The sequence below is a fragment of the Psammomys obesus genome, unplaced genomic scaffold, assembly GCF_907164565.1.
Source record: "Psammomys obesus unplaced genomic scaffold, mPsaObe1.curated_primary_1811, whole genome shotgun sequence".
Lineage (NCBI taxonomy): Eukaryota > Metazoa > Chordata > Mammalia > Rodentia > Muridae > Psammomys > Psammomys obesus.
The window spans coordinates 27,017,729-27,042,850 of record NW_026593286.1 but is presented as its reverse complement, the minus strand read 5'-3'; the positions used below and the strand labels follow the sequence as shown (position 1 = coordinate 27,042,850).

Here is a 25,122-nt window from a genome sequence, read left to right as displayed (position 1 = left end):
CCTTTGATGGAAACTCAGCCACCTGGATTTCATGTGCCGCTGTGTGGTCTCTTTAATCCTCTGCCTTTCTTCACCCCCAACGTTTCACTCTACTTTGAAGACCTAAGATTACATAAGTAGGGGGGTTAAAGAAAATAACCAAAACATAAGTTCCTACCCTCCCCATCAACCATTAAGAGATAGGCTGAAGGCTTGATTCTTTTAAATTCAGATTTTGAATAAAGTTTTCTTGTCATCACATCAAGGGACCTTTGAGTCTGGATTCCTTTTCACTCCAAGCTGGGCAAGGTGATTTGGTCCACAAGGGCAGAGAAGGCCCAGCACACCTGCTCGGCTCTGCCATACAGCTCCATGTCCACCAGAGGCTGTGCACCTGAAATCGGCAAGGAGAAGAGCCTTTTAGGAAAATGAGCCTCTTTGGCTACCTACAGTGTGGCTACAGTGCTCACCCACAGAGAAGAATCAGATCCCATCTTCTCTTTGTTCTTGAGGAGGCTGCCCTTCCCCTCAACAGAGAAGATAACCAGTACTCAGCTGGCTATGGTGTGTCCTACAATTCCATCCCAGTTGCTAGACTGAATCTGTGGAACCAGAGAGCCTACCGCAGAGTGCCATCATAGAATCGCTATGATATCATAACCTGAAGAGTGTTGAAACACATTGCTAACCCCTCCCCACCACAATAGTTGCATTTGGGCTCTCTGGGGCCAGCTGACGAACTCACAGAGATCTGCCTGCCTCTGCCTCCCACGTGCTGGGATTACAGGGCGTGACACCCTGTCTATCTAAAATTCTCATTTTTCATTCATTGATCACCTAATCTCATCTGCCATCTTACTGGCAGTTTAAAAGTATCTTAAGTTGTTTTAGGTCATCATACAAAGTAATGGGTTTCATCATGAAATCTTTATATATGTGGCATAAAACTTTATGTATTTCCTATTCATTGCCCTTCTCTGCTAGCCTTCCTCTACCACCTCCCATCCTCCACCCTTCCTCCCTAACCCCCATCCCCCCACTCTCCATCCCGCCTCCCATCTCTTCTCCCTACCACGTTCCCCGTCTGGTGCCTTTCTTCCCTGAGATAGTTCCCTTCTTGCATCCTTATCACACGTGTTTCATTGTCTGGTGGCTATTTTGAATTCTCTGTCAGGTGACTCATATTTCTCTTTCTGAGGGCCCATTTGTGAAGCTCTGTGTCGTTGCTTTTGACTGGACCAGGCTTCTCATCTTCTTCCATTGTTGTACCTCTTTGTACTAATACCCACACAGCCAGAAAAAAAAAAAAAAAAAAAAGAAAAATCACAACTTCTCCTAGTCTTCATTCAATCCCATCCTTCATGTATTCTCATGGAAAAGCCCCAGCAATGGGTCTCAGAAGATGTGTAAGAAACTTCTCAAATTTTCCTACTAGTCGTGGCTTCTCTGTTATTAGAAGCCCTTGGGTATGTAAAATGCAAAGGTAGGTCAATCCTATAAGCCAGTTTTTTTTTTTTTAAAAGTCTCTTCCACAGTCACCATCGCCACTAACAAACAACACTGAAAGCGGTGCTCACACTTTCTATAAAAGCATCTAACTAGTCCCACTGAGGCTGTAATTGGAAACACATGGAATGTGGGGACTTTAAATTTTCTAAAAGATTAGATAATTTTAATTGTATAGTATATATTATTATGTCATTTGAATTTAGGAATACACTCTCAACTGCTTTATTATTTCCCTTTTAATGATATAATGGTGCATGCATAAACACATACGAATAAACCTATGCAGAAAGATCTTGATAATATCCCTTAGACATGCACCAATCTTTTGTTTTTTATTAAATCAGATCTTAGAAGAGTTAGTGTCAGATACAAACTGTTTTCTTCCAGAATGAGAATGTGGGATTTTTGCTCTTCAGCTTCATATTTTGTACTGCATGTAAGGAAAGAGCCTTGGCAAGTATGTTCATGTTGGCCCACTGGGTCTTTGCCTTCCAGCCACGCCTTCCTGCTCCAGTTCCCTGCATATAGCTGAAACAAACAGTGGCAAGTGAAGGGCAAAGCAGATGAGTGAGAATAAAAAAAAAAAATTCACAAGCTATGCATGGGAAACTTCACTCTGAAATGGAAAGCAATAATGAAATGAGATAATAAAACCAGAAATTATGCATTTTCTTTTACCATAGGTAAAGAATAATAAGCAGGTCTTCAAATCTAATTTTTTTTCTTGGAAAGTTTTAACCTAATTCATTTGCTATTGACTTTCAACATTAAGAATATAAAGATGTTTGGGGACCTCCTCCTACACAACAACTCTGTGTGTGTGTGTGTGTGTGTGTGTGTGTCTTTCTCTTTTATTTCTCTCTCTCTCTTTCTCAATTAAACTCTCATGGTCTCTGGAAATCTCATTATCTAAGATCTTGATATTGAATGAGTCTATTCAGCTAATGTAAATAGCAGCCTCAAAATGATTACCAAGGTTTCTGTTTCAATCCCCTTAAGCTTTTCAGTAATATAAAGTTCATCTTCATTTATAAAATGTGGTGGTTTCTTAGCAAAACTGTAATCTACAAAGGTGATCAATTACTAGGCTAATTACCATACTAGATGAATATAGTGACCCTCTGTCTGATGAATTTCAGGCTGTTACATACGAACAGTAGCTATTTCTAACTTTTAAAAACAGCTCTTTTTTTTTTTTTTTTAAGTGGGACAGTAAAGTGATGAGAAACTTTTTGCTGCTATCTGGTGCTTCTATTATAAGATGGACGTGAACACAAGTGGACAATAACTTAATTTAGCTGCATTTTTCATGTTCGTGGGTGTGGTTATCATATCTCTGGCTCTGATTAAATTTAGTGTAAGTTTGGTAAGTCTGTGCAGATAATGTATAGGTTATGAAGGATATTTTTATATAATAGTGAAGTGGAGTTTGAAAAAAAAGATTATGTCCAAAGCAGATTGAAATTAGCATAAAGAAAGATAGAGAGTTGGGAGTTTGGCACAGTGTTAGTATGCTGAGGGCCCTGAGCTGATCTCCTACACTGTGTCAATCGGGAATGATGACGCACATCTGTGATCTTAACACTGGGGAAGAAGAGGGCAGAAAAGCAGAAGTTCGAGGCTATCTCTGGACACGTAGCAAGTTTTAGGTCAATCCGGGCCGCACAGGATCCTCTCTGAAAACAAGCAAACAAACCTTTAGAAATACTTGAGTAGGGAGATACACTCTACTCAAGTACCATCTGTGAGGCTAACACACGCCTCACACCTCCTTCTTGAGCGGCAAACAAGGGTGACTAATGTAAAGAAAAGATAATAAACTTAAATATTACAAAATTAGCATTTTAGGGGTGGAGTCTGAGGAGATTGGACGGTGAGTAAGGATACCTGCAGCACAAGCAGGAAGACCAGAACATGGCTGCACACGAGCGTAATCCTAGCACCGTGGGAGACGGAGATGCTACCACTGGTTGGAGGCCAGCCTACTTCCGGCTTCAGTGAGAACCCCGTCTTGAGGGAATAAGGCAAATAGTGATAGAGCAGGACAACCGGTGCTCATCTCTGGCACCTGAGATGGTCCGCAGGCACACCTGCCACCAGATACACCAAACGGGAGTATTTCCTACGCCTAAGAAACTTAGTGTTTTTCCAATCGTAAAAATATTTGTGTAAGAAACGCAAAAATATTTCCTGTAAGAACTTTTCAGTGGTTCGACTGTGAGTGGAAACACAGGAGATTCTGAGCATTAAAAGTACTTTCTGAGGCAAAGAGGATGGACATCAGAAGAAAAAGAAAATAGGAAACAACCTCCGAACCTGCTACAGAGGGCCTCTGAAAGCCAGAAGAAAACAGGAAACAACCTTGGAACCTGCCACAGAGGGCCTCTGAAAGCCTCTGCAGTATAGACTGTCAAAGCAGATGCTGAGCCTGATGGCCAACTGATGGGCAGAGTGAATGGAATTTTATGTAAGAAGTGGGAAATAGTAAGAGCTGGAGGGGACAGGAACTCCATAAGGAGAGCAACAGAACAAGAAAATTTGAACACAGGGAACTTCCCAGAAAATCATACTCCAACCAAGGACTATTCATGGAGATAACCTAGAACCCCTGCACAGATGTAGCCCATGGCAGTTCAGTGTCCAAGTGGGTTACATAGTAATGGAAAGAGGGACTGCCTCTGACATAATCTGATTGGCCTGCTCTTTGATCACCTCCCCCTGAGGGGGGAGCAGCCTTACCAGGCCACGGTAGAGGACAATGCAGCCACTTTTGATGAGAACTGATAGACTAAGATCAGAAAGGAGAGGAGAACCTCCCCTACCAGTGGACTTGGGGAGTGGCATGCATGCAGAAAGGGGAGGGAGGGTGGGATCGGGAGGGGAGGAGGGAGGGGCTTATGGGGGGATACAAAATGAATAAAGTGTAATTAATAAAATAAAATAAAGTACTTTCTGAAAGATGAGATAATTCGAATTACACATTGCACGTTACCAGAGCATCAGAACTTAGAAATGCATTAACTCTACCATAATTTTCTTTTAATGATGATAAATACATATAAATATACTTATATATACAGACCTTGATAAAGTCACTTACATAACCATCAATCTTTTACCTTTAGTCTGAAACTGGACAAAAGTTAATATATTAAGATATGGGCCTAGACTATAGGAATCTAAAGTACACACTGTAGCAACTGCATTTGTAAAGGCTGAACCAATAAAAAGTTTTAGAATTCTGCAACTTTCACCAGCTCCCTTGGGAAACAGAAACAAAATAAAAAAAGCAAGGTAAAAATGTCAAAAACTAAGATCTTTTCAATAAAGCCCGACTGGCCAGTGACATTTTCCTGAAAAGGTGAAGTGGACATTGACTTTGTTTTGAATGCTCATCATGATCCCAAGGATGCTTAGGCAGAACTATAGTGCGTGGGATTTTGTGTTGGTTGAGGGCACGGAGAGTTTCCATCAGTCTTTGTCCTATGCTCCTGCCATCGCTGAGAATTCATTTCCTTTCATGCTATGATGATGACTTCAAGTCTACTTACCATAATACTTTCTATTCCATTGACTAGACTCTGCCAAGTTCTGTATAAAGTTGACATTATTATGTCCCTAGGTTAGGGCTCACCGACTGTCATGGGCTGAACTGTGCCCCCCCCAAACCTCCAAGTTTATATTTTAAGGTTTTAATACCAGAACCTCAGAATATGACTATATTTAGAGACAGTGTGTTTAAAGAGATAATCAGAGTACTAAATGGGCTCAGTCTCTCTCTCTCTCTCTCTCTCTCTCTCTCTCTCTCTCTCTGTGTGTGTGTGTGTAGAAGATAATTAAGCTAAAATGAGGCTATTGGGATGGCCTTATTCAAATATGCCTGGTGGATGGAAACATAAACAGACTGAAAGGCCATGCAGAGACTGGGAGAAGATGACACTCAATGAATGAAGGAAGGAGGCTTCAGAAGAGGCCAGTGCTGCTGACACCTTGAGCTTGGATCTGTAGCTTCCAGGACAAAGAGAAACCCCCCCCCCCCCACTTCTGTTTTCTTCCTGAACTGTCCCCTCCACACTGCTCCCCTCCCCTCCCTCTTTCTTTATTTTTATTTTTCCTCTATTTTTTTTTCTAGTGAGAACCTGTTAAGCACAATATCTACATATATGTGTGTGTGTGTGTGTGTGTGTGTGTGTGTGTGTGTTCTAAATAGAAAGAAGATGGTGTGACTACAAAGCAGAATTTTAGTAGAGGACCAAAAGCCTCCATAACTTAGAGTTATGGGATGAGTTAAAGCTGACGATGATGATGGTGATGGTGCAACCCAGGACAGAGAAACCTCACTCAGTTGCATAACTGTCCTCATTTTAAAATGGTGGAATTGGGCTGTTCAGTTATGCATGAATTGAAGTTACTAACGATGATTGCACTTTCAAAATAATAACTATTTACTTAGTGCCATGTGTCCCACGTGGCTATTATAGGGTCTATTGTAAGGTCTCATGTGACTGACAGTCTTTAGTGCTCATGTGATCTTATGACTCAGCCGATGCCAGGAACTGAGTCCAAAGACTGGGCAATGTTGTGAAGTCCAGTGTTCTAATAGGCAGCCTGAGTTCCTGGCCATCACTCTCTTTTGGCTCCCTTTGCAAGGGAGTACCTGACCAGTACTCCTCAAGGCCGAGCTAGGTAGCCCTCTGTGAATTCAAGGACAGTTTGGTCTACACAGGCAGTCCCAGGCCAACCAGGGCTACATCCGGAGATCCTCAAACAACAAACACAACAAAGCAAACAACAACACCCCAATCGTCCCTTACCTGACGGTGTGTCTATGTCGAAGGCATCCAGGAGTCTGGGCAGCAGCACTTGAAGGTCTTCTTCTTCGAGGTCAATCCTCTTTTCGCTGGCGCCATGCGTCCTTTTCTCCTCCTCGGAAGGTGTTCGCGCACAGCTGCTCTCTTCCGCAGCGGGCACTAGTGAGTTGTCCTGCAGTCCCTGCTGGAGAGCGGATGGGGAGGTACTGGCTTCTCTCGGAATCTTTTGTGGGTGGCTTGGTGTCCCGGGGCTCTGTGAAATGATCTCTGGTGGTTCAGAGTCTGCCAGAGCTTTCTCTGAACTTGACGGACGTTTGTGACTTCTGTCAGCCTTGGCAGAGTTAGGGAGAGGTTCCCATTCCAGATCATCGTCTGTGGTACTCTCGCTGTGGGAAGAGGCTCCTCTTCTCTGTGAGCCATCCTCAGGTAATGAACGGTCAGTCTTGGGTACTGTGTTTTGAGCTGAAGATGAAGGATGGAGTGGCCGCAACATTGCCTGGGAGATAATATATATATAATATTATATATAAAAGAACTTTCTTTAGGAAGAAATAACTGTTACTTTCCCCACAAATAAATACATTTCAATATCCAAACAACATTGGTGGCTTTTTTTTTCTTTCCACTCTTGATATTTCAATAATTTTATTTTCTGCTGTTACTTCAATAGATATTTAAAACTGTGTTAAAGGTTGGGTCTTGCTCAGGTTGTAAAACGTCTCAGGAGTACCCCCTCCTTCCGCAATTTGGAAAGAAAGCTCTGAGTATATCTGGCTCTAAAGGTGTCATAAGGAACTTCCGAAAGCATGCACTCATGGTGATTGACAGGCAGAGGTTATTAAATAATAAATAAATAAATATTAAATAAAACAGACTTCTAATGAAAGCCCCAGAGCTGTGTTCTGAGGGACTTCATGAAAAGCTGGAGTTAGAAAAATCTAGGGGTGTGTTGCACTGTTTTCAAGGTTGGGCCCACCCAGCTCCCTCAGGAGGCTGGCAGTTCTTATAGGAGTGTGTGGGGTCCAATTATTTCCACAATGATTCTTTAAGCTGTACGTCTGGTGCGCTGGCACGTGCGTGACCGGCCCACATCAGCACTAAGTGTAGACATCACTGCCTCAGTAGGAACAGAGACGGCATCGGCACACAAATTCTCACAGACGACTGTCACACTGCGCGTTAAAGAGTAGACAGCTTCAATTAATATCTTGTGGTATGGCAAAAGGTGCAAGCTTTCTCGGTAATCTGTTTTTTCAGTCTTGCATACAGTGAAATGGAAAGCACCCAGATAGTATTTCCGAGGCACCCTGAAACACAAGCATTGCCACTTGTGCCAAGGAAACGCCGGCAGATTATATAGCTAGTTAGCCTGGGATTTTAGGCAAAGGCTTTCTGGGTGTGTGTTGGTGGGGTGGGGGTGGGGGTGAACATGACACTGCAAAGAAAGTTATTAACTTTTTTGTTGTCATCTCTAACAGTCAAGGTTTCAAGTTATAATTAAAATTTTAGGAAGCTTGTATCTGCCAGGGTGAGCTGGATAGCTTTTCGATTCTTAAATGTTTTTTTTTTTTTTTTTTCTTTCGGACAACAACTGGTGAAACTGAATGCGAGGATTTATCTCCTTATCTTTTTTTTTTCTTTAAAAAAAATCTTGTAAAATGAAACTGGCAAGCTCTTGAAGGCTCAGCATAGCTCAGTGAGTCAATATTCACCACGTGGACAATATATATTACAAAATGAAACATGGATAGTTCCACTCAGAGAGCAAGAGAACACTGGGATTTTAATAAAGTCGAGTACGAAACAGACATGGTTTTTGATTTCACAATGTACCCATCTTCTAAAAAACAATTGCTTTTTATGTTTGATGCTGTATCAGTAGATAATACCTTAGTTATGTGAAATGCTACAGAAATATATTTTTTTTAACTGCACTTCTATGTGAGACCGGATTTCTTCACATACCTTAAGTAAGCCTCTTAAAATAGATTGCTGACCGTGAGGAAAGTTCAGCTTTCATTAAGTCCGACATTACAGAGGTTTAACAAAGCATGCAAATAATCGGCATTCTTTCAGGCTCCAAAAACATCCAGTTACTGCTTGAAAATACACCTATAATGGTTATCAATCTCCTATCTTAGTTATGGGTATATTTTTGAAACACTTCTCAGTGTTTTGTTGCTGTTGTTGATGAAAAATAAGAATAGCAACAGATGAAACCCATGGAAAGAAAGGCTCCTGGGGAAGCCCTCAAAAACTTTTAACTGTGTGCAAAGGGATCCTGAGGCCACAAGCTCTGTGGGAACCCTTTGCCCTGTTGTTTACTTGACTCTTGTCTGGAAGAGTGTACAGTAACAGAGGTGGGAGAAGGTTGGGGAGAGGGAGGAGAGTGGAGGAAAAGAAGCTGGGAAACTTTGAGAAGCAGCCCGCCCTTGGTTAGGGCAGGGGGAGGCTTGAGGTTAGACCCCCAGGCAGCCCAGGTGGCCAGTGGCGCTCACATTCTCTTACCTGTAGGTCCTGTCTCATCTGCTGTAGCTTGGTCCACAGGTTACCCTGGTTGGCTGTGAGCTCCCGAATCTTTGTCTCAAGTCTGCAGTTCTGTTCTTCTTGTAGGGTGCATGTGCCTTGCAATTTGTGTTTGTATCTATTTAGCTGTTTCCTAAGGCGCCTGAAAAGAAAGCAGGTTTGAGTAAGAGCAGAGCATCACGCCTACAGCCTAGCAAGTGCTTTGAAGGTCCTCCTTGTGTGGGGGTGGGGGGGGTGGGGGTGGGGGGGGTGGGAGGGGTCTGTGCCTTGACCACCATCTGATCCGTCAACACCACTTGATGCTGTTTCAAAGGCAGAAGATGCCCTTTGTGTTCATTACGTATGCCTTTCAACTAACGGTTTCACTGGCTTTAACTATTTCTGGAGAGCCCACCAGGCCTGTCAGGATTACTGTTGATAGCATGGTTTGCCAGGGAGTCACATTTACATGTTGACCTTATTCACCAGTGTGCCTAGACATACTTCACCTGGGAAGGCAATGCACTTAGCATGAAGGCCACAGAGGAGGCACAGAGTTCATGCATCGAGGGTCTGTTCGTTTATCCTCATCCCTCAGAGCCTCTGCTCTTTCTGCAGGGACTCTTTTCCCCCTGAGGTTATTGCTTGAGTGGCCTCCTTGCTTCCTGCAATCTGTGCTAACACGTTATACTTTCAACACGGCTTTCCTCGACGTCCCTATTACTTCCCCACAAAGCAGAACTCCAGCCCTATCTCTGGCTCTGTCTCGACGCTTCCCTTCTTTATTTTTTTCCCTTCTTTGGTTTTTCTTTATGTCAGTTGCTATCAAACTTGGCGAGGTGAGATCTCAGGTTTTTACTTAGTCTCCCGTCTTAATTTCTGAGCTCACATATTCATCTGTTTCCTGCTTTACTTGCATAGTACTGAATTTCTTCCTCACACATTATTTCACAATTCCTGAAACTCCCTTGCTTACCACCACGTTCCCTCGGCCTGTCAAGCGGTAGGTATATAATTAACATGGTCTTGTTCTTTGATCAGTACCATTGGCATATTAACAAAATCTATGGGGGTAAACTCTTCCCGATGGTGGACAGCAACTTTCTTTCGTATCAGGCCCTTTGCAATTTCTGATTCAATAATGCCAGAAACGGTCTTGAAGTCAAGTTCGAGTTCCCACACAAAGCAGGTGTCCCCAAGCAGTCACCTTTAAACTTCTAGTCACCAGGAAACCTGGTTCTAAAATCCTAACGAGATTGAACTAATTATAGTTGGAGTGCCAAGTGTTTTATATGGTAGGCTTTTTGTTGTTGTTGTTTGTTTGTTTGTTTTTTAACAGAGTCAGTCCCGGGGTCACAGAACTCATAAGGCAGCACCTTCTGAGGTGTCTAGTCAGGCTGTCAGTACCAGTGTGGGGTTTGTTTTGATCACTAACTGTAACAATCTCTCTCTTTCTACCACGTGGCCCAAACCGCACATCCCTTCCTCTTCTCTGGCCTTTCCACCATGCCTAGGCATCTGAAGCATCTCTATTCTTCAATAGCCTGGGGTGGATAAGGGAAGGGGAGGGGAGCAAGCCAAGCCCTGTCAGAGACAGTTTTCTTTCTCTGTCTTTGTGGTTGTTGCTGTTTGTTTAGTTTTGTTTTCACAGGAGTTCACTGTGTAGTAGTCTAGAATTCCCTAACTAGTCTAGGCTGGCCTTGAACTCTAGAGATCCACTTGCTCTGCCTCTGCCTCTCTGCCTCTGCCTCTCTGCCTCTCTGCCCCTCTCTCCTCTGCCTTTCTCTCCTCTGCCTCTCTCTCTCTCTGCCTTTCTCTCCTCTGCCTCTCTGCCTCTGCCCTCTGCAAGCACTGGGATTAAAGGCATGCACCATTACACTGGGCTCTCTGTTGTTTTTTTGTTTTGTTTTTGTTTGTTTTGTTTTTTCAAGGGAGAATTCTCCGAAAGTGTTCCCACAAGTATTTCCAGTACCTGCTTTATTTCAAGCAAATGTCTGTTAATAAGTTCAGATCATCTGAGAAATGTTTCCTTCTAAATGACTTAGAATCCTTTAAACTTCTAAGGTTCTAAACTTTGAAAATTTTATATCTTCTTTCTGTAAGCAAGTCTGCGGAATCCTGTGTGTATGAGGCCATTGGAGAGAGCCCAAATGCTCCCAGAAAGATCACATGTCAGGCGGTGAAACACAACTAGTGAGTGCCTAGATAAGGAGTTATTACCGACAACTGGACCATGTTCTTTCAGTGTGGATAGGAAACGAGGCCTTGTCAAACTGCCAGGGACTTCGGGCTACCTGCTACTGAGCTTGCATTTAACTGTCCATTTCAGGCCACACTCACTGTTTCCTGGGAATCTGGGCCTCCAGCTTCTCTTTAATCTCTCAAAGTTATGTCTTCATTGACTGTTCTGCTATTCTAGGAATTAAATGTAAATAATCCCAAATTGCTTCTTCAACCTATTGCTGGTGTCTTTTATGCCATGCCACACACACACACATCTGAGAGATATGCTGTCTACATTTCCATACGATCCATCAATAAAAATGATGATGCGCACAGCAAAGATGGAGCCTCCAGTTTTCATTTCCTTAACTAAATCTGTCTGATACTTCTGTGTGTCTTGTAGTGATAAATATTTTATTAGGCTGCCAATGGTGTATACAGCAGAGATGGATTACACAACAGGGAACAGCACAGCTGAAAATTATTTTCAAATCATTGTCTAAAGATTTTTTTATTTATCTCATTTACATATCACTATGTAGCCCTGTCTGTCCCGGAACTCACCCTGTAGACCAGTCTGCTACAGACTCACAGAGCTCCCCCTGCCTCTGCCTTCTGAGTGCGGGGATTAAAGGTGTGCTCCACCGTGTGTGGTTGTGTGTGCGTGTTCACGTATCGTGTGTGGGCATTTGTGCCATTGTGAGGGTGCGGAGGTCAGAGGACAACCTGCAGGGATCAGTTACCTCCATCCACCGGGTGGCTCCTGGGGATCAAGTCAGCGTGTTTACATGGCAAGCATGTTGTTGGCTGAGACAGCCACACCGCCCTCTTAGCTTTCCTTCAAGTACTGACCCCAGGTGACTAGGGGAAAAATTATGCTGTAACTAGCATGGCGGTGTTCACTATGGCTGCTCGTAGCATTAAGTTGCCTTTTTGCCTTCACATTGAAATATGGGCCTTCTTTGCTTAAATGATTTCTTTCAATTAAAAGAGAGAGAGAGTTTCAGAGGTGTTTTTTCTTTTTCTATAGAAAATGTCTCTATAAAAGCTCAGGACAGAACTCCTTGCTTATCTCAGCTGCTGTTCACATATCTACAGTGGCTCCTGCCTCCTCACACACCCACACCTGGCTCCTTACCTTTCTTCCCTGTGCAGAGCATTGATAGAGTCGCGAGTCCTCCGTAGTTCTTTCTTGATGCTGATTCCGGTCTAGAGAAGCAAGAAATTGGGAAAAATGGTCTTTTAGTTTGAACTTAAACACATTTTAAAAAATTGTCATAAGAGCATGATAATGATGTACTTTTTCAAAATAAAATGCAGTATTTTACAGACTGGTTGATGTTTAGATTTATGTCTAAGAACAATGATGTAGATACTTATTTATAAAAAGTATAGTCATGCAGCCAAATTTACAGAGTTAATTATATATTGTTAGTATATTATATGATATAATATAGTCATATATATATAACACTAAATTGCAGAAGATCAGTTACAACAGCTTTCCACCCACATTAGCTACTTCTCTGAACAGCTACTTCCCCCAAGTCATCCACAGAACACAGGTGGGTCACTTTTTATCTTTGATCTAAGCTTCTCACTTCTTCTTTCAGCCTTCTACTTTAACTTTCCTCATTGTCTCCTTCTTGGGTGTACACTGACGGTTATCACTTCTCTGAATTCACCAAGTCTTTTGAAAGAGCGATGCTGGCTGCTCTCTTCTTTAGGATTTCCCCTCTGAAATTTCTCATGTCACACTCTGCTTCCTGAACTGCCACCTAAGGGCTTCTGTTGACCTGACTCAGCCTGGCCCAAGCTCTGGGGTCCAGAAATCCATTCCATGGTTCCCACTCACCTAGGCAGGACATAAATTTCATCACCCTACATTTCTAGGCAACTGTGGCTTTACTCTGAAGCTTCCTCTCCTTTTGCAAATGACCCAGAGAGGGCCAGGGCCCAGAGGAAGACTGTTCAGATGAACTGGGGATGGGGGAGCAGAAGAAAAGGAACCACAAAAAGAGGGGCGTGAGCTAGACACATGCTTGCTGTCACCTTTCTTGTTGGTATGGACTCTTTGTTGCCTGAGTGACAGGGCCTGTTATTTTCATTAAATATTCAAGCATAGCCTTTACAGTAATGACCTTTATATTATTAATATAAAAAACTGTGAGCATTTTTACATCCATATTATCATATGAGACATTTTTCTGTAATTGAGAAACATTTTAGGCTTGCGTATATGGATGTACAATGACATTCAATAGGCTAGACACCATAGTTTATTGAGTCATTCTCCACTGAAGAACATAGAACTGTTTTTTAAATTTTAAAAACTTTTGTTATTAATTAATTTTTGTTATTCCGGGGGTGGGTGGGTGGCATGTGTGTGCCATGGTGGCTGTGTGGGTATCAGAGAATATAACTTTGTTAAGTTGGTTCTTTTTCTCTCTCTCTCTCTCTTCTTGACATGGGCCCCTTGGATGAAATACGAGTTGTCTAGCTTACATGGCACGTGTCTTAACCACTGAGCCATTTTACTTGCTCCTAATATTGTTGTTAGGTGTTTAAAATTAGGTTCAGTAAATAAAACTGTTTTCTTGTGCAGGGGTGCGAGGCTCTTGGGTTGTCGGTTTAATACAGTTACACTTATATATACATATATACACGACTCCTCCTCCTCACACGCAAATACAGAGGAAAAGGTCTGCAAAGATCTACCCCAAACAGGTTATCCCTGGGGAACTAGGGACAGACTAGTTCCTATGGCCAAAAAGAACTAAATTTTAAGTACAGAATTTTAAACTTCAGATTCACGTCTTGTTTGTACTACTAAAAACATTCTAAAAAGAATCAGGGATGTGCTACATGCATAAGATTGGATAGAGAAACTACAACTGATAATGAGGTGAGGAGGGAGGAAGCCATAAGCAGGCCTCTTTTAATTCCTATCAGGAAAAAAAAAAATCACTGTTAAAGTGTGAAATGAGCCCAAACAGAAGCAGGAGCAGGTTTTCTAGAAGCCCAACGGAAACAGGAAACAGGGCAGCTGTTTCCTAGTCCTCACATATATGCAACCAGCTTTCCCTGTGTCCACAGAAGAGCTACCTGGGTGTCACAGTGATGTGTAGGTGTCTCTGCTCCCTGGATGGCTCCGCAGACTAGCTGGCTACAGCTCTTTGGCACTGGAGGCCACGATACTCTCTAGGCACAGTTCTACTTAAGGCTAGCCATCACATGGAAACTAGGTTTTCCCCTTGATTATTAAAAAGTGTTATAAATGATCACCCTCTGATGGCCTCCCTGAAGCCTGCATCAACAATAATCATTTTAATATTCTTCTAAAAGGACAATTATTTTATTATGGCATAAAAATAATAACAATGGAAGAATGAGCAGGTGGTAGTATATGGGACAGAGTTGTATTTATGTGAAATAAATAAGTCCTAGACATCTACCAGTCAGAGTGTAGCTTTACTGTTAAACATTCTTACCTCCCATACTAGTAATAACAATAACAAAAATAGGGCAGAGAGGAAACTTTAGGAGATGATGGACATTCCATGGCCAGGATAGTGATGGTTTCGTGGACATAGCCTGTCCACACACTCAACAGTTGTATCAATTAGATATGCACCACTTTTAATATTCCAATCATACTTCAATAAAGTGGTTGAAAAGTAAAAGGGGGAATCTTGCTATATATCACACAGACAAGTATCGTAAAGCCAGAATATCAAATGATGTTCCCACATAAACACTAAACAAGAAGCAGTTGAGCTGAGTGGGAAATAGTAAAACACATCCTAAAATCGTAAGACTTCTAGTGTCTATTAACAGAGCCATGATAGAGAGAGTAACAAGGAAGGGGCTTATTTAAACAACAACAACAAAAGACTAGGAAATTATTGTCACTTACTGTACATAAAAATGAAATAATACAGACTTAAAATTTCAATTTCAAGGTAAAGCATGTGAAAAATAAAATACAGTTAAGAAATCATTTGTATTCACACCAGAGAGCTTTTTCTAAGCCTAAAACTATAAGAAACTACAAAGAAAAAAAAAAGGATAGTATATTTATGGAAACTGGAAACACTGATAAAGCAAGTCATTCCATTCAAAAGACTATTGGGATCAAGGCTTCCTTTCACCAAGCTCAAAGATGCCAAGTTTAAATATATTGGCATAGCAAAGTGACACAGCAGAATGGGAGGGGCAGAGGAGGGAGGGAAGGGATATAAAGCCCTCGGTAGCATCTTTGGGGGAGGAGGAATTTTGTTTCACTCAATTTGAGAAAAGGAAAGACAAGTGAAATTATACTTTACTTTCTTGGAAACTGGCAGAATTAAGATGTGGCAAGAGTTAATTTTAGCTTTAGACAGGTTCAGTCCGCTAGGGGTTGCAGTCGCTGGGTGTATAATCTGGTACGCCTTTCTGAGAGGCAATTTTGTAATAAGCATGGCGAAATTTAAACATATTTCTGTGAGCCCTTTTGGTGATCCTACTTTAGGAAAACAGTGGGGTAGCTGCACGCAACGAATAATGAAAAGAAATTTTAATAGTAAATTTTAAATTACAGTAAAAATTGGAAACAACCTAAATGTCAAAAAAAAAGTTAAATGAATACCATTCTGTCTATTTAAATAACTATGCAGATGTTTTTGAAGAATTCTGACAATGGAACACGTTTACAATATAATTTTCGTTGACAATTTGACAGTATAATCAGTGCATCTCAAAGTGCGGCCTAAACTAAAATGCTCAAAAGCAGCGAAGCTTATTGAAATGTTAATGATGCATACACACAGATTATTGTCAGTTTTTAACTTATTTTCCCGAAAAATCTGTGCAATGATTGTGCAGCCCTAGGTGGACACAGTAGCTCACACCTGTAATTCCAACAATCTGGGCGCAGAAGCTGGAGGACTGATCCGAGTTCTAGTCCAGTCTGGGCTGCAAAGAGAGACCGTGCTTCAAAGACAAAGCCATGTAGCCCTTTTGTGATGGAAAATATGGCTCCACAATTTTCACTAATCACGTGAAAATAACGTGGTGAAAATCTTCCCTCATCTCGGGATAGTGTGCCAAGGCCTTGCGCGTGCGTACAGTAGATGCTGCGCTTCAGTGATGGCTCCTCCCCCTTTTGGACCCACCTGGTGATGCCGGTTGTCATTTGCTTGCAGAGCAGGTGATAGCCTTGGACATAGGAATCTGCTGTGTTCTGTGGCTGCTGCTTTGACCGTCCCTGTCGGCCTCACATACACGGGGGCTTTCGGGCCTTTATACTGAATGCAAAGCCTGTTAGAAAGTGAGAGTTTTAAAAGATGCTGAGGCAATTTTTAACGGTTAAGTATGACACTAAGAAAAGCTTTAAAAGTTTTATTTTGTGTGTTTGTGTTTGTATGTATGTGTGCATGTGCCATTTATGTGTGCCCATAGAGCCCAGAAGAGGGCGTTAGGTGTCCTGAGGCTCAAATCACAGGCAGTTGAGAGCCATCCTGCAAGGGTACCGGGAACCAGACTTTGTCTTCTGGAAAAGCAGCAGGCACTCCTAACTACTGAGCCATCTCTCCGGCTGCACCTCCCAAGGGTCCGGTTGGTAGAGAGCTAGACAGCTAAAGAGGTGAGTGCGAAGTCAATGCTCGTGTCTCCATGCCAATAGAGATCTAAAAATATGTAGAAATTCCGTGATAAAGACTCCCAGGTCATCCTGTCCAGGTCAGAGACCCAGGATTCTAAGCCTGGGTGCGTTTTTGTTACGTCCTATCTGAAAGAGCACAGATGGCTCTAAGGTCAGGGACATAGGATTTTTACAGACTTCCAATTAGTTTTATTCCAAGTCATTTCTGAAGCATTTTACCATCTTGAGTTATTATAGTTGAGCAAAAGAAGAAAACGTCAAAAGAGCTCAGAGAGAGCTGGCATTTAATAAACAGATTCATCCCGTTGCTTTTGATAGACTGTGACAATGACTATAAGACACAATGAGAAACTATGGAAACAACTGATTATTCTGTCGCTAGCCATATCTGTCAAGGGAGTGGGTGTATTAAGGTAGAGAGAGAAACGTGTCCCCCCCCCCCCCCGCCCCTTGGTTTTTGAGACAGGGTTTCTCTGCGCAGCCTTGGCTGCCCTGGACTCTCTTTGTAGACCAGGCTGGCCTCGAACTCACAGAGATCCACTCTCATTACAGGTGTGCGCCATGGTGCCTGGCTGCAACACAGTTTTTTGAGTGATGCACTCTATCCTTGTTTCTTCAGATACTTTTAACACTTTGGGATTATTCTGTTGTCCAGCTCTGACGGCTATAACAGAATACCCTGCACCGCACGCATTAAGTAATGGACACTCATTTTCTTCCATGTCTAGAGGTTAAAAGTCTGAGGTCAGGTGCAGGTACCAGTCATTCCCTCACCATCTTGAAGCCTTTGTTCACAGAGCTTTCCAGGAGCCCTGAAAGTCCTTCAGCACTATACTAGAGCGCTGTTTGCAGCTGTGACACCACTTAGAAAAGGCACAGCAAGTGTGAAAAACCTGGTCCAGAATACACAATACACGGGGTGAAAGACATTTGTTTACAGAGTGAAAGCAGAGATAAGCAGGCAGACCCCCCCCCCACCTCCGGTCCAGCCCGAGTTTGGAAATGCACGTGTGCGCAACCTTTGCAGTTCGCCGTTCTGTAAATATCTGTGAGTGCTGCAGCTGCACCTTGAATATGGAGTTTGATTTACACGTAAGATTTTGCAAGTAGGTGAATGTTTAAGCACCGAATCTGTGTATGATTAGAAATGGTGTAATAGTTTTGCCGAAGAGACATTCCTATGTGAGTGTCATCCCATTTGGCTATCCAGAATGCTTTTTTGTTTGGTTTGTGTGTTTGTTTGTGTGTTTTGTTTAGGTCCTGTTTCCTGTACTTCATGGCATGGCATAATTTTTATTACGTGAGTCTTATTTGTTGTTGTTGTTGTTAAATTTGCCCATGGTTTCTCAGTAAAACTAGATACACTGTAAATGAGAATTTTATAAAATTTCTAGCTGGTTATTGCTGGTAGAGTGAAGAGCTGCCAGTTTTATGCAGATTTATTTTATGTTTCTCCATCACACAAAGCCTTAGTTTTAGTGTCTTCTGTTAAGTTCCTCTGGGTTTCTTATGAAGCTATACCAGCTGCAGATGCAAGTAATTTCATCACCTCTTCTTCAACATTTTAATTTTGTGTTTTTTTTTTATTATACTTGCGACATCTTCCCCAAATATTTAATAATGGTAATGTCTGACATCCCACTTTCAATTATGTTCTTATAAATAAAAGTTATTCTTGTTGATGTGAACAGTCATGTGTAAAGCAAATTTGTAGCAAAAGGAGGGAGGCTTCTTACCATGCAGATTGCTTGCTGAATTATTAAATAAATCCAGTACCGTCACTCGGCAATAACCATTACCTTAGAAGATGAGCATTCCTAATTTGCGGACTTAATAGAGAGCAAGGAGGACTCTTTGCCGATGATCACATTTGTGAAATTATAAAATGTATTTCCCAGATTGGTCACCAGTCAGAGTTTCTAAACTCATGAATGCTCAGGCCAACTTGGAAATTACATAATGCTATCTAGGGGATTTACCATATTTATTATACCCAGAGTAGATCAGATAGAATACAAGGAATCTAAATGAGCTTTATTGCTCATTTAGCCCTTGCAATCTCCTCTGCTCATCTCATCCCCACAAATATTACCCTGAGAGTATGAAGGACCAGCTATTCCTGTGATGAGAAGAAAGGGAGTCACAGCACAGTAAAGTCCACGCATGCTGCTGGGTGAAAACAGGGCTTCTCTGTCTGTTCCAGGGCGGATGAAACCTCACCACCCTTTTTTTCCCTCTCCCTTCCTTGTAAACATGCTCACAATTGCTGATGAACAATGAGGAGGATGAGAGTAGGCTGTTAACCGGATGATGTGTGGAGCCGGAAAGAAGCTCAGCGGGGAAAGTGCTTGCCTTGCTAACTCGAGGATCCCGGTCTGAGTTTCAAAACCCTCATTTAAATAGCCCGAGGTGGTGCGTGCTGTCGTTCCAGCACTGGGAAAGAGACAGAGCTTCGGCTCTCTGGATGGCCAGCATCTGGATGGCAAGTTTCATGTCAGTGAGAGACTCCGTCTCAAACAAGCAGAGGGGGGACTGGAGAAATGGCCAAATGGCTGAGAGCACTGGGTTCTTCTGGAGGACCGGGGTTCGATTCTCAGCACCAGTGGCGGCTAGGAATCATCTGCCAACCCCAGCTCCAGGAGATCCTACTTTCTCCTCCAGACAGCATGGGCAGCAGGCATGAATGTGCCACACCGACATATATGCAGACAAAACATCCACACATACACAAGTAAATAAATACTTTTTTTGTAGCTCACGTGAGAAGTGGTGGCATACACCCGCAATTTCAGCACTTGACAGGTAGAAGAGAGTGGGTGGCTAGTCAAGAGGCTAGTCTGCACTACACAGTGAGTTCAAGGCCAGCCTGGGGTACATGTCAAGATAGGATCTGAAAAAGCCAATCAAGACAACAGAACAAAACAGAAGAAAATGAAATCATTATTGGGACGATAATGACAGGGGGCACCTCTACCATTTAGTTCAGGTGAGTGGAAGAATGAGAATTTTCATCTGTAGCACGAGCCTGGTTTCACCTGCACTCAAGTGTGGACAGCGGTCACTGAACAGCTGCTCAAACAGAATCCTCTACGCCCCTGTTGCCTTTAGTCGCAAGTGCAACTACTAGAGTGGCCACTACGTGGCGCTGTTGCCTCTTAGTTCTCCGTAAAACTGAAGGCCGTGAAAAGTCGTTTAATCTATACTCTCTTCCCATCCTCACCCTCCATAGGGACTTTAGCTTTAAACTTGCTGCTGGGCCCCATAAACGTCCCAAGCCCTGCGAATTGACAGCTATTGAGTTCTCAGCCCTAAATGCGGCCTCTGTACCCCCTTCCCCAAGGCTCAGGGAAGAGCACAGGAGAGGAAGCAGAGAGGATGTTAAAGGCAAGAGAAAGGGATAGAGCATGAGGAACGCTGTCTTCCAGGGTGGACGGCCTGAACTCTTGAAGTCTCACTCTTGCCTGCGCAGGAGACCTGCTCAAGATTTGTCCCACCCGTATTTCATCAGGGGAGGAAGGGGGCTCTTGAGACCCATGCCTCCAAGTTAACGGTTGCTGGGGGTAGGGGCGCGAGAAAGAAAGAGAAAAAAGAAAGGAAGACGTGAAAGGAGGAAGCTATGAAAGTAGAAAGGGGATCTGGAAGAGGAAGCGGCTAGTAAGAGCAGAAGGGGATAAGATAAGGTAATAGGAGTGAAATGATTAAAAATATATATACATGTACGAAAATGCTATAATAAATCCAAAATTATGTATAATTAACATAGGATAATAAAAGTAAACTTAAAAGAGAGAAAACCTGCAGCTATAATCTATGGTAGCTGCAGAACCAGCACACACCTGGTCTGCGAATGGCTAGCTGCATCCCTGGGAGCCAGCTGGTCCAGCCTTCCCATGGCTCCTAGCCTGTCCAGTCTCTGGGGCAGGCTTTTCCAGAGGCTCCTGAGGAGGAGTTTTGTATTCTCTGTTGCTGACATCTGTGGAAACCAAAAGGCAGACAAGATGGCTCAGTGGGTAGCCTGGCCACCCAAGTCTGATTGGCGGAAAGAGAGAACCGGTGCCCACAAATGGTCCCCTGACTTCCACAGGTTGGGTGTTTGCTCACATGTGCACCTGCACACAAATGAATAAACGTCATCAAATCAAGTCGATAAGCGATTTGAAGGGCATCAGCTCGGTTTAAGCCTGGCCTCCTTTCCTTGTGGCTGGTGGGGGGCTGGGGCATGATGAGAGTGTTGCTTCTGGTGTTGACACTTTGGAAAGATAATATGTGCCTCGCTTGCGCCTAGAATTTTTTTTCACACCCTTTACGTGTATGTATACCTGCCCATAGCACGAGTCTCCAGGACGAATGCCCCAACCGCTTCAATAAATAACTGCTTCTTAAAGACAGTGGGGGTTCTAAAGCTGTAAGAAGAGACCACATCGGACTGAGTTTCTAACATTCTGGTCACTAACATTTGAGGATGTGGGTTCCTTCAAGAATAAGGTGGTGACTTGTGGATTTATCCCCAGGAACATCCTCCCGGCTCACGACTGGATACAATTTCAGTTGGTAGGTGGACTACCCAAAACCATCCTGCCCACCTCAAAGATAACCAATCGGAAGGTCTCTGGCTCTTGAAAATGAAAGTGTGTTAACAAGATGACCACACGGTGTCACTATAACACCATCCAGTCACAGGCTTCCAGGCCCAGAAAGCTAATCAGAGGCAGTGAACCACAACTAGCTGGAGCTGTTTAGAAAGGCTATGTTCACAGGGAAAGCGTCTGGTAAAATTCAGGTGCCTGCTTTTCCTGGATGGACCTTGGAGTTGAAGAGAGAACCAGAAAACTACCTTTGGTGAAGGCAATTCAACCCCAGCCTTCACCACAGTGGTGAGAGGGACTCCATTGCACAAATTCACCCGAAATCAGTGGTGAAAAAGACAATGTTTCCCCACTCCCCCCAAGTCACCCCAACTCCCACCCACGCCTAAGAATAGCAGACTGCTTTTGCATTCTGTTTTTTCTTTCTTCTTGCAATTAAGTGAACCTGTTTGTTACTAATGATTTCCTTTAAAAGCATCAAAAGTTATCAAGTTTTACTTTCTCAGCGAAAAACCTAGATTACTTGCTTCTTTTTATCCCAAAGCAGGGAAAATACTTGAAGTTTCGGGTGCAGGTAAAATCATATTAAGACCTTTCCAAAGGCATGCCACAACCGGAACTTTTGTTTTGCCATCTCCACCAACCCAACCCCCTTTTCTTTTTCATCCATGCCAGTTTGCAATCCCTGTCCCTTCTAACTTTGACAGATGTTTCCTAATAGATACTATGAGATAGGTGATCAAACAGTAGCCCGTTATGCCTTTTCTTATTCCCCAAAGCATTTATAAAAATCTGCAGTGTAAACAAAGCACATTTATTTTTACTCTCATGGCATGTGTCAATCATTAAAAACAACAACAACAAAACAGTGAAAGTCATTATGACATTTTCCTAAAATGAGAGCCCAGTTATGACTGAGAAATGTTGAAGGTTGAGCCTGCCTTTTCCAGTGTCTTAACTGTTAACTGGCAAAGGAAAGGGGCTTTTGATGGAATGTCTTGTAAGGATGGGGTAGTGAAGGTTTTACCACATGGCCTAGGATGTTACCTGGACACAGTCCTCCAACACAGTGTGTGTCCTCTCGTGGGATTTTCTGTGGCGACCAGATAAGAAACACAGCTGGCAGATGTCAAAGTTGAGGCATTTCAGACAGCGGTATCTGCCAAATGAAATGGAAGTCCAGCTTATGTCACTACCGGTAGGAGAGGAAACAGATGGCATTCAAGCAGGGAATGAGCATTCCTGAACATGCGTGGGTGTGTGACCTTAAAGACTGCAACAATTAAGAGAAATTCTCAAGTCCATAGCCATATTTTGTGTGGCTTCATGATGCACTCAAATATTTTGAATGTACTTTCCAATTTTAATTTAAAAAAAAAAAGAAGTTTGGTATTTTCTATAAGCTTAAACTATGGATTCTCTTGGAAAATTACAAAGTATGATAACCTTGAACCTGAACACTGGGGAAAAAAAAGAAATCATAGATAAAGGATTTCAAAACAAGCCCACGCTTTTTTCCTAGAAGTCTGTGTGTAGACAGACGTTCTCGGTCTGAAATTTCCTTGTGGTTGGAAGAGAAAACGCTGAGTCATGTTATTAAGAAGAGAATCTCTCCTAACATGTATCATGGTGCCGAAGGGCTAGCAAAAGTTTGCACCCTCTGGTTAATAAAACCACTGTCATTCCTAGCTGCCGTTAAACTGGGGAGGTAAGCTGGCCGTTGGGGAGGATGCTTGGTACATGGTAGGCCATTAGTGAGTGAGAGCTGAATAAGGCTAAAGGAATGGCTCGGTTTCTGCAGGAGGACATTTGGACAAATCAAAACCGCCTTCTTGGCCTTTCGAAAGATTTGCATAGCGTCGAAAATTAGTCAACACACCTAAGTGGGAAGGCATTCACCTCTTCAATACGGTGGACAAGGTGAAAGAAAGACAAGAGTCTTTAGTGAGTATTGTTGGATGAACCATCCAGCCTCAGTGGAATTGTCTGGATGCTACCTATAAACGCATTCCTCTGTGTTCTGAAATCATCTTTAGATTCACAAGAAAAAACCCTGGATGGATAATACAACTGGTTTGCTGATAATTTTACCAAAGCTTTTTCTCCCATCTTATTTCAATGTTATATATATATTTTTTTATTTTTCATAGAACATAAATGATAAGCCAGCTGTCTAGAACTTAATTCTTGTAGTAGGGACAGTGTCTGGTCTTCATGCCTTTTTCTCCCTTCTTTCCTCTCGTCCTCTCTCTGTCTCTCTATTTCTCTCTGTCTGTCTGTCTCTCTGAACACATGTGCAGTTGTGGAGGTTAGAGGCTGACGCTGGATGTCTTCCTCATTAGCTCATCCATGTTCTTTTCTGAGATAAGGGCTTTTGCTGACTCTGGAGCTGACCCAGTTATCTAGATGAATTGTCCACCAATCCCCAGGGATCCTCCTGTCTCTGTTTACAGTTCTGTTTTATCCATGATTCTGAGGAACAGCACTGTGTCCTCAGGCTTGCAGTCCAAGCACTTCACAGACTGAGCCATTTCCCAGTCCCCTTTTCTTCCTATTGGGGGAACGGGGGACAAGCCTTTCACTCTTCCTGCACCTTCTGAGCACTGTGGCTGCTTCTTCATCAGTCTCCTTGGAACTAAAGCAGTGGCTTGAGCTTTGAGAGCCAAAACCACAAGTTTTGAGCTAAAGCTGTAATATATTCAAACAAGTGTTAAAAGACTTCACTAAAAGAAGCCTCCGTCATCCCTGGAGCCATCACTTTGCCTTGGATGTCTGGGAGGAAAGATAGTTCACCCAATAATCTTTACAAGAAGCTTAACATCATTTTTTTTAACAGACAAAGGCATATTATATAGAATCCTGATATGTTTCATGTTACCTGGTGCTATTTGGCCTGAGAAAATCACTTAAGTCTGTGATACTCAGCGTTATAAAATAATGATTTTAAGAAAAACAGTTTATTTCAATATAAAAGTTGGGCTTTATGGAATTTCAAAATTAGTTCTGTATCTGTCTTAGACATGAAGTAGTTATATGAAGAATGCCTTTCTGTGGTTTTATTGGTTAAATTATTGTAATATAGATTGTGATAAATTATATTCATATTTCTACACTATCCATCCTAAGAAAATATTATTTTCACTATGATATAAAGATTTCTTTGGTACTGCATGCTTGTTTTCTCAATGATTTGGTTTATTGTTTCAAATTGTTATAAGCAAAGAGGTGTCTATGAGTCAAATTTTGCTGCCTCCTCCAAATTCCCTGTCAACTCAATCCAGCTTCTTAGCAAAATCAAAACTTTATTTCCAGATTTTTAGTGGGCGCAGTAGACCGTTTTATGTCCATGAGAAATGTGTTTAAAGTCTAAACTAGTGAGGATCAGGAAGGACAAGAAGAGAAGGGGGACAAAGTGATCTACCTGCCTCAGCCTCCCTAGTGCTTGGACTAAAGGTATGTGCCACCATGCCCAGCTATAACATTTATTTTATTTTATTTTTTATTTGTTTATTTATTTAAGACAGTATCTCTCTATGTAGCCCTGTTTTTCTTGAAACTTGCTATGTGGAACATGCTAGCATTCAGAGTTTTCCTCTGCCTCCCAAGGGCTGAGATGAATGGCTTGTGCCACCATGCCCTTAGGATGGGGTTTTAGCTGAAATTGTTAAAGTCTTGGAGGGGTCAGAAGCTCATCCATAAACCTACTTTCACGCCCGTTTCTCGGGAGAGCTGTCCTAAACTGATGAATTGATGGTTCCTTTGAATCTCAAAGCTTGTTCTCATGGTGGCAAGGCAAGGACTCTGGATTTAGACCCCTACTACCTGATAACAAAATAATGTAATGTTTGTGGAAGCTGGGGGTGATAGT

At 42.5% G+C, this 25,122-nt stretch overlaps 1 protein-coding gene across 1 annotated transcript in view; it reads right to left on the bottom strand.

The window, feature by feature from the left end:
- Positions 1-269: 269 nt before the first annotated feature.
- The window catches only part of Dytn (dystrotelin), a 45,811-nt gene continuing 20,958 nt past the window's right edge, over positions 270-25,122 (bottom strand). The window contains exons 8-14 of the mRNA XM_055616271.1: positions 22,302-22,413; positions 20,505-20,641; positions 16,181-16,325; positions 12,166-12,236; positions 8,808-8,967; positions 6,303-6,795; positions 270-373 (exon numbers count right to left, since the gene is read on the bottom strand). Of these exons, the coding sequence (XP_055472246.1) occupies positions 270-373; positions 6,303-6,795; positions 8,808-8,967; positions 12,166-12,236; positions 16,181-16,325; positions 20,505-20,641; positions 22,302-22,413 (1,222 nt within the window). The remainder of the gene's footprint in view (positions 374-6,302; positions 6,796-8,807; positions 8,968-12,165; positions 12,237-16,180; positions 16,326-20,504; positions 20,642-22,301; positions 22,414-25,122) is intronic.